This window comes from Limulus polyphemus, unplaced genomic scaffold, assembly GCF_000517525.1.
Source record: "Limulus polyphemus unplaced genomic scaffold, Limulus_polyphemus-2.1.2 Scaffold7109, whole genome shotgun sequence".
Lineage (NCBI taxonomy): Eukaryota > Metazoa > Arthropoda > Merostomata > Xiphosura > Limulidae > Limulus > Limulus polyphemus.
The window spans coordinates 11,130-21,724 of NW_013672719.1; the positions used below are offsets into that span (position 1 = coordinate 11,130).

General features: G+C 36.2%; 1 protein-coding gene across 1 annotated transcript in view; it reads right to left on the reverse strand.

Annotated features, from left to right (window-relative positions):
* The window catches only part of LOC111089705 (cubilin-like), a gene marked incomplete at its 3' end in the record, with an annotated part of 20,774 nt that overhangs the window by 7,387 nt on the left and 2,792 nt on the right, over nucleotides 1–10,595 (reverse strand). Inside the window, exons 2-3 of the mRNA XM_022402662.1 lie at nucleotides 1,770–1,823; nucleotides 510–578 (exon numbers count right to left, since the gene is read on the reverse strand). Coding sequence (XP_022258370.1) covers nucleotides 510–578; nucleotides 1,770–1,797 — 97 coding nt within the window. The remainder of the gene's footprint in view (nucleotides 1–509; nucleotides 579–1,769; nucleotides 1,824–10,595) is intronic.

Below are 10,595 nucleotides of genomic sequence, written 5' to 3' on the forward strand. Positions count from 1 at the left end.
TGAATAACAAGGGATCATTGAGATACATCATTATCATGAATAACAGGGGATCATTGAGATACATCATTATCATGAATAACAAGGGATCATTGAGATACATCATTATCATGAATAACAGGAGATCATTGAGATACATCATTATCATGAATAACAAGGGATCATTGAGATACATCATTATCATGAATAACAGGAGATCATTAAGATACATCATTATCATGAATAACAAGAGATCATTGAGATACATCATTATCATGAATAACAAGAGATCGCTGAGATACATCATTATCATGAATAACAGGGGATCATTGACGTACATCATTATCATGAATAACAGGGGATCATTGAGGTACATCATTATCGTAAATAGAAATTAGACGTTCATTCCGAATAATACATTCATTCATCAGACTTCATGTTCTTATTGGAGAAAATGTTTTCAAGTTTTAAATATTGAAGTACGATGACGCACATTAGCATCTAATAATCTAAATATTATAAAAAAAACTCACCTTTTTCTGGTACTAGCTTGCTTGGTACGAAAAGTGGAAATAGTATTAATGAATTCATAACCACAAAACCTGGAGAAACAAAGAGAATACTCGAGCTGTTAAGGCTACAAATTGGTTTACAGAAAATCAGCTTTAAAACCCTGGTTTATCCAATTAATAGGAAAATGAAGTTAATCAAACATGATATTTTAATCACTGTGTTTCGTTAGTAAAGTAATCAAGATATTTGTAGGGCTCATCATCGAATCATCAACAAGTAGTCTCACACTGGGGGTCACTGTTTGTTAAAAGTAAAAAAAAATGGCCAAGCAAGTCTGTTTTTGTATTTTTTAGACATCGTTAAAAAATGAATCCTTCGGTTATAAATGAAACATAATTCTAACAAAAGGTGTGAAAATTACGTTTAACTCCAGTTGTTTTTAACGCGTCTTCCACGTAGTTCATTACATGTTTCAAATTACAGTGGTGTGAAAATATCTGTACGTGATTTCTGTCCAGTTTTTACATCATGGTGTTGAAAAATTATTCTTTAGTTTCGAGGAGCAGTGACTAATGATAGACAAAGAGTAGAACTGTTTTAGTGTGAAATGTGCAGTTAAATGATTCTTTTGTTTCGAGGAGCAGTGACTTATGATAGACAAAGAGTAGATCTGTTTTAGTGTGAAATGTTCAGTTAAATGATTCTTTAGTTTCGAGGAGCAGTGACTTATGGTAGACAAAGAGTAGATCTGTTTTAGTGTGAAATGTGCAGTTAAATGATTTTTTTGTTTCGAGGAGCAGTGACTTATGATAGACAAAGAGTAGATCTGTTTTAGTGTGAAATGTGCAGTTAAATGATTCTTTTGTTTCGAGGAGCAGTGACTTATGATAGACAAAGAGTAGATCTGTTTTAGTGTGAAATGTGCAGTTAAATATGATTCTTTTGTTTCGAGGAGCAGTGACTTATGATAGACAAAGAGTAGATCTGTTTTAGTGTGAAATGTGCAGTTAAATGATTCTTTTGTTTCGAGGAGCAGTGACTTATGATAGACGAAGAGTAGATCTGTTTTAGTGTGAAATTTGCAGTTAAATTATTAAGAGGCGTGTGATAAAACCCGAGTCTCCTGTGATTTTTACCCTAATTTATTGATTAGTGTTAACAATATAATTTGTTATACGTTAGATTAGGCGTTTAACACAACAAAATTTAGACTTGAGATAAAATAATTGAACTGAACGAAATACAAAATGTCCATATTTGAAAGATCTGAAGTAACACACCTCGTAGCTTCAATCCCAGCCAGTACATTTTTTGTGACTGTACGTTAGTCCTACCTGGGAGGAAGAAGAAACATATAATTAGTTCTAAAAACATCAGTGATTCCTGATAGAGTTTTGGAGCTGTATAGCTTCTGCTGCTAACGGACAGAAGCTAGAGCAGTCCATTAATGCGTAGACTCTACCATATCTACACTACCTAAATACCCTTAAAAAACAAATAAATATATAGATACCTCTTTCTTTCGGAGTTTGTATGCAAATATATATTATGAAGTGCTGACAGGTGTTAACGTAGACGTACAGTATGATGAAGAAAAGACCATAAACTCCAGAATAAAATTATATTTATTTCGTTCACCGTCTACAACTTCTTCGGGAACACCCTTGACACTAAGTGACGGAGATGTAAACAGGTTTACTGTTACTTTTGCTAGCGGATAGTACAAAGCAGCAGCCAGCTGTTCCTCAGGTTACTCGTAGCAAGCAGTAGGCTTCACGAACCGTGACTCACTCCGATATCAGTGGTTTCATCAGAACTTTGTACGACATCTATAATATTTTGCACCATTTCACGGCTACTTTAGCAGCACTTTGCACAATTTTCAGATTTACTTTGTACTCCTTGAATATTATAACAGCACTTTGCACATTATCAGATATATTTTGTACCCTTTCCTCACTATTTTAACAACACTTTGCACATCATCAGATATATTTTGTACCCTTTCCTCACTATTTTAACAACACTTTGCACATCATCAGTTTTTTTCTGCGCCATTTCATGGCTATATTAATAGCATTTTGCACATTATCAGTCTTATTCAGCCTCCTTTGTAATGTTATTTAAAGAGCATTACTTACTACGCATGCACAGTGTCTTCTGCTAACTGGTGTTAATCTCATTTTTAAACCCTTTGTCTTTCATTATTAACTTCTATTCTTTTGATCATCGGGTTTCTCATCATTATCCTTCATTATCTCTAAATTTATTCTCACGATCTTGAATTTTCTCTTTACTTATTCAACCCTTTTCAATTAATTGCCTTTTTTCTTTGTTAACAATATCGATCTTGTTCTTCGAGCACATATTTAGGTTTCTATTTTCGTTCTTTTGTTTTGTTCTTCCAATTTTCTGTCACATTTCTTCTGATTGTTCAACTACAAGGATGAAAGATAAACATTTTCTCTTCTTTTTTTTCTCGCAATCTGAGGGTCGCGGGTTCGAATCCCCATTTCACCAAACATGCTCGCCCTTTCAGCCGTGGGGGCGTTATAATGTGACGGTCAATCCCACTATTCGTTGGTAAAAGAGTAGCCCAAGAGTCTTACACTGCTAAATTAGGGACGGCTGGCGCAAAACAAACTTTTTTCCTGACAGATTTTTAGTATCAGGATTTCGAAGAAATTAGTTTGGGATTTAGTGATGACCAAAGATTATACTGAGAAACAAAACTTGATTTATTTAGGAATAACAATAAATTATTTTGAATACGAGTTCTAAAAGCTGTAATAACATGTGGATTAAATATTCGCCTTTTCTCGATTATAAGAAACTACTGATTTGTTTGAAACAACCACGAAGTTTCTGGTGACTAGCTACTATCCTTCTAGTCAAGTCTCCAAGTGGACTTACAACACTAAAGTCTGGGGGTCGATTCCCCACAGTGGACACAGCAGATAGCCCGATGTAGCTTTGCTCTAAAACAAACAAACCTCCAGTCCATCAGTTCCAAATTAGAAACGTGTAATTTCGAGCGGATATCCGAAGCAAACTATATCTTAATATCAAAAGTAAGTAGTCTATCCCAGAACCGTTCTTTGGTTTGTTTGATTTGAATTTCGCGCAAAGCCACACGAGAGCTATCTGCGCTAGCCGTCCTTAATTTGGCAGTGAAATATTATAGGGAAGGCAGCTAGTCATCACCACCCACCGCCAACTCTTGGGCTACTCTTTTAACAACAACTAATGGGATTGGCTATCACATCATAACGCTTCAACGGCTGAAAGGGCGAGCATGTTTAGTGATACGGGGATTCGAACCCGCTACCTGCAGATTGTGAGTCGAGTGCTCTAACCACCTGGCCATGACGGGCCTTAACAGTTATGGTAAAATGAAACGAGAAAGTACACTCCCTCATTCTTTGTAATTATGTAATACTTGCTTATATCATAAGCAATGTTAAGGTGTTGTTACACAGGTATACTAGGAAAATAGTTTGACTGCACACACGGAGAGTACTGTTGAATCCGGATTCACGAGAAGAATTTAACATTAGTATCCGTCAGAGTAATTAGTGAGTTACTGTTTTAGTATTTAGATATTTAGGCTTTATAGTCAAATCAACAAGTGCGAAACTATGATAATGATATCGTATAAGTTCATACATTCAGTGAGAAAAGAAAGAAGTAGGCCTAAATGGGATTGCATCTGTTAAAAAAAAAGTGTAACTATAAGATAAGTAAATATTTTCAACTTTCCGCGACACGTAAAATATTTGCGATAGTTTTCGTGCCCTTAACTTGAATTTTCCTTATTCTATTCTTTTCACACACGCCATTTAAGCTAGTTTTCTTGCAAGTATTATGTGTTAGATCGATAAATCCTGGTCTATTTCAAAAAATGTTAAGCTGTTAAACAAACAAACTCACGTAGACGTAGCTTTATTTAATAAAACTGTGTTTAATAAAGTAAACACTAAAGTGTAGTAATGGTATTAATAATAGTGTACAGAGTATGAAACAGTCGTGAGCATTCAGTGTATGACAGAGTTTTACGAGTTGAAACAAAAATCACACAAAAACAAAGAATAAAACTCGTGTTAAACAACAAATTAATTAAAAGGTGTTTATAGCAGTCTATGAAACGAATCAAAGCCAAATTATTGCAAAATAAAGTAAATGTGAAGGGAAGGCAGCTAGTCATCAACTCTTACCGCCAACTCTTGGGCTACTCTTTTACCAACAAATACTGAGATTGACCGTAACTTATAACGTCCCCACAGCTGAAAGGGCGAGTATGTTTGGTGGGAGGGAGATTGGAATCCACGACCCTCAGATTGTGAGTCGAGCGCCCTAACCACCTGGCCATACCGGGCCCATTCATTAAGTAGTACCACTTATACGATCGATCTGTGTTTTAATCTGCAAGTCATCACGTTTACGAATACTAGAGCATTCTTTCGCGTGATTAAAATTATTCCGTATTAATTAGTATATTTCTCTTCATAGTACGAGTATTTTCTGTAAACAAAAAGCATATTTTCATGTACCAGGCTGTATCGTCGAGAAACCATTATAAAAAAAAGTATTTACATACATGAGGTCTGTCTGCATTAAAACAGCTATCATATGGCATTGATATTGTTACGTCTCTGTTCGTTTGATAATTTCCGGTATAAATTCTTCCTGGGGAACTTCAGCCGATACAAGTCATTTCTTTAAATAAAACTAGTTTATTCCTTCTCAATACAACTTTGTAATACACCTAATTTCCACAGTCACTTTAACTTAAACACACGCTATAATTCACAACGATTCACGTACTTTACTTACGGTCACTACCGCTCTCTATATCTGTCTATCTGCTATTCTCTCCCCCTATGCAATTATTTGCCGGGCTTATATGCTAAAATAAAGGGTCTCTGGGAAAAACTAGAGTTGCCAGGAAAAGTCAAGATCCTTTGAGAATCTCATGACGTGTTACCAGGGTCACGTGACTTTCGCTATCGTAACAATATATTTCTTTTCGTCAGAGACGTATTAAAACGTCTAGTTAACTTTTCAATCCTTTTCTCTAAAATATATATTTAAGAAATATAAAAACCAGACCATTGAAAAATATACAGAGAGAGTTTTTGTTTGTTTTTTAACCTCTGAATTATTTAAGCTATGTGTTGATACATACAAACTTCCCCGGAATTCATTCAGTCACCCTACTGCGTAATGAACATGCGCCAATACCGGTTTCCATAGAAACCCAACGTTTAGGTGTGTGTATAAGAAATAGTTGAACAGCAGACTATCGTTGTGTATTGACAAATGTAATATAACCTAGGCATGGCTGTATGCATATAATTGTTTTATCTCACACTCTGTTCCGTTATCTTGAACATTATTGTCTCAACACAGTCATTTGGTATAATGATAATTAACGTGACAGTTAAATGTTAAAATATCGAACATATAATTAGGCATGTGAAAGTATTGATCTATTACATACTAGAATACTTTGTCATGGAATTATAATAAAAACTAAAAAAAAAGGTAGTGTTGCTGTGGGTTCTTCTAACTTTAAACAAAATACTTAATAATATCTGGTTCAGTTATACTTTTCTCATTACAGTCTAATTTAATTCTGCCAAACGTGACATTATAGTATGTGGGTTGCTGTGGGTTCTTCTAACTTTAACAAAATACTTAATAATATCTGGTTCAGTTATACTTTTCTCATTACAGTCTAATTTAATTCTGCCAAACGTATAACGTGACATTATAGTATCGGGTGGCTCGTGATGTCTTCTCCAAGCTGGCTGACGTGGTTTCTAAGTAACCAACCCCACTGCTGTATACACTTGCTCGACTGGAAGAGATTGTTCGTAGGACAGACATATACAGTTGTCAATCAATTTCTCAGTAGCGTACGCTTGATTCGTCCTTAACCTCGCTTCAGCTTAGAACTGGTTTATTATTGTTTTTGTTGTTTTTTTTTATGTTTGTTACTAAAAGTTGACAGTGGAAACACCTAACAATTCTAAAGACCTGTTAAACATTATGGAAAAGAAAACTACTTTATTTGTATTTGTAGATTGCTTTTAGATTTAGTGTCAGTGAAAACCACCACTGGGCTTTGATAAAGCACGTGACCATGTCATTCCCAATGTTGGTACTACCTGCGGTAGAATGTTCAATACGAATTACGAATTTATGCATTATATTTTCTATAGTGCCCTAGGATATGATTCATTTGTTTGTAGTTAAGCACAAAGCTAAACAATGGGCTATCTATGCTGTGCCCATCACGGGTATCGAAACCCGATTTTTGGGGTCGTAAGCCTGCAGACTTACCGCTGAGCTACCCTTGGCATATGAATACAATACTTACACACCCGTGATATACATAACTCTACTGAACAGAAACTGGTTAGTGATAGGCCTATTTCTGCTCAGTTTTGTGCTTGGGTTATTAACTCTATGGCAAGACATTTTATTTGCCAAATCACTGTTTGTAACCTATATTCCATCATCTACTTTTCATTTGCCGTTTCACAAGTTCCTAGAAGGCCTTGCTACACTGTCGCTATCATCATAAGCATTCTGAGAACTCATCAAGTCAAAATAGTGTCCTTCTTCATCATCTTTTAGTGTCTATCTTCAGCCTGAATATCATCTTTTAGTGTCCATCTTCAGCCTGATTATGATCTTTTAGTATCTATCTTCAGCCTCAATACAATATTTTAGTGTCTATCTTCAGCCTCTATACATCTTCAGCCTGAATATCATCTTTTAGTGTCTATCTCCAGCCTGAATATCATCTTTAGTGTCTATCTTCAGCCTGATTATCATCTTTTAGTGTCTATCTCCAGCCTGAATATAATCTTTTAGTGTCTATCTACAGCCTGAATATCATCTTTTAGTGTCTATCTTCAGCCTGAATATCATATTTTAGTGTTTATCTCCAGCCTGAATATTATTACGACAGCGAAAGTCACGTGACGCTGGGAGCATGCGCGCTGGAATTTCTCGAACGATCATTAATTTGCCCGGCAACTCTAGTCTAATCGAGATGCCCTCTTTTTTAATATATAAGCCTGGCAGAGAGGCCAGCCATAGATAGATAATTGAGTCAACCGAACAGTAGTGACGTTTTGCAGTCATCGCATAGAGTGAAGTTATCGAGCTTGTGTTGTCCTAGTGTTTGCCAAGCGCCCTCTTTTTTAGTATATACTCCCGGCAAATAAAGCCGGTGATAGATAGATATGCAGAAGGATTAAAGATAGAGATAACTGAGTCAAGGAACAGTAGGCACCGTAAGTAAAGTGTGTGAATCGCTGTGATTTATAGCATGTGTTATAAAAGTTGTTAAGTTTAAAGTGACTGTGAAAATTTTGTGTATTACTAAAATTTGTATCGAGAAAGAATAAAATAGTTTTAATCAAGAAGGGACTTGTATCGCTAAAGTTCTTCAGAAAGAATTTATACCGGAAATTAACAAACGAACAGATATGTAACAAATTGGTGTCAGTGAGTAGGACGAAAAAAAAAGAAGATGTAACCCAGAAGTGTCAAATAAAACTACGACTTAGCAGATTTGATGGCAGCAATACAAGAACAGCAAAATAAACAAGAAGAACAAGAAAACAAACAAGAAAAGAGACTACAACAGTGGTTGGAGGAGAAAGAAAAGAAACAGGAAGAGAGATTACAGCAGTTGTTAGGGGAAAAGAAAAGAGACAAAAAGAACCAGAAAATAAACAAGAAGAGAGACTACAGCAGCGGCAAGAAAACCTGCAACAATGGCAGCTCGAACAGCAAAATAAACAAGAGGGATTAAAGCAGTTGTTGGAGGAAAAAAAAGAAACAAGAAGAGAGATTACAGCAGTTGTTGGAGGAAAAAAAGAAAAGAAACAAGAAGAAAGAGAAAAGAAACAAGAAGTGAGATTGCAGCAGTGGCAACTGGAACAAGAAAGTAAACAAGAAGTACAAATGGAAAAGCTTAGTAAATTTCAAAGTGAATTAAATATCTTAAAGTATGATTTACAAGGAGGATATATCATCCATGGACCTAATCAGCCTCAGACAATGGAAAGCCCCTTCCAGATCCCATAGCTAAACCCTAATGCAGACATCTTCAGTCCTGTAAGAAGTCACATTCCAGACATGAGTGTCAGGAATAGGGGTAATCTAGTACGAAGGAAGCCACAGGAATTCGATGGGAAGGCACCATGGGAAGCATATAGAGCACAATTTGAGCTCCTGGCAGAAATGAATGGATGAACAGAGAAGCAGAAAGCAGCGTATCTGGCAACAAGCTTGAAGGGACAACCATTGGAAATACTTGGACAGTTGTCAGCAGACGACAGGCACAACTATAGAGCACTGGTAGCTGCTCTACAACTCAGGTGTGAACTCAAAATCAGTCTGAAGTCTACAGGGCTAGGTTTAGGACGAGAGTTCATGCTAAAGGGGAGAGCCTGCAAGAGCTGGCACAGGATTTGGAAAGTAAGGCACACAAGGCCTACCCAACTGCACCACCCCATGTCCTCAAGCTGTTGCTGAGGGATCAGTTTGTAGACGCTTGAATAGTCCACAACTGAAGATACAAATAAAGCAAGCACACCTCTCTGTTATGCAGGATGCAATGGCCAGAGCTCTTCAATTCGAATTCTATGTTATGTCCAGCACATAGGTACCAAGATCGGTACAGTCATCAGGATTCAAGGCCAGAAAGGGGCAGCTTTGAGAGAGGTTGGAGGGACTTTGCTAGTACTGTAACAAACCTGGGCACAAGAGAGCTCAATGCCGGCAACTTCAACACAGGAAAGATGCCATGGCAGGAAAGGCTGTTACCCAAAAAGGTTATTGGAACTGTGGAGAGCAAGGACATATAGAGAGCCAGTGTAAGAAGAATACTACCAATAAGTCAGCCTCTGGGAGACCAGTAGTGGTTGGTGTTGAGGGATACCCACAAAACCCTTATTGTAGAAGTACAAGAATGAAGTAGTTCACAGATTAGCAAATTATAGCACGACATCCTTCCAATTCCAACAATAATCGAGTTAATGACAATAGTTGGAGATGACAACAATGACGTAATGTGTTCATAGTTATAATAACAACAATGACCCAGTTCATTCGTAGTTGTAGATGATAACAATGACACAGTTCGTTCGTAGGTATAAATGACAACAATGACCCAATTCGTTCGTAGTTAGAGATGACAACAATGATGCATTTTGTTCGTAGTTATAAATGACAGCAATGATGCATTTTGTTCGTAGTTATAGATAACAGCAATGATGCATTTCGTTCGTAGTTATAAATGACAGCAATGATGCATTTCGTTCGTAGTTATAGATAATATAACTACGAACGAAATGCATCATTGCTAAGATGACAGCAATGATGCATTTCGTTCGTAGTTATAAATGACAGCAATGATGCATTTCGTTCGTAGTTATAGATAACAATGACACAGTTCGTTCGTAGTTATAGATAACAACGACCCGGTTTGTTCGTAGTTATGGATGACAACAATGACGCACTTCATTTATGGTTGCACATAACAACCATGAAAGCATTTATTCATATTTTTAGGCGACAAAAACTAGGTATTGCTGACACAAGGTATACTTCGCAACAATGAAATTATTTTAAATATGTAAGTTTTGTGTATTGATGAGAAACTAAACTGTAGGACTTACGTACACAGTCATACACACATAAATATATATAGTAATAATAGAAAATTTACCTTCTTGTTGAGGTATCTCTTCTGAAGTCACTATATTTCAGAAAGGGCTTTTACCTGCATGAGTAGGTCAAATAATAATTATGTTCTGAGAAGACAGTATTCGCTTTGATTTACATTCTAGATGGGTTTTAGAAATTTAATAATGCTTGGAGACGGCTTGAATGGGTAATGAAGAAAAACTGTGATATAAGTTTAACATAACAGCAAATGTACAATGTTTCGACAAGGTTCTGTCATCATCAGGTACATTAAAAACCAATCTATCAGGTGGTTCCTAAGTTATATTATGTACGTTAGTTACCATGTCTCCATTTAAAAACCAATCTATCAGGTGGTTCCTAAGTTATATTATGTA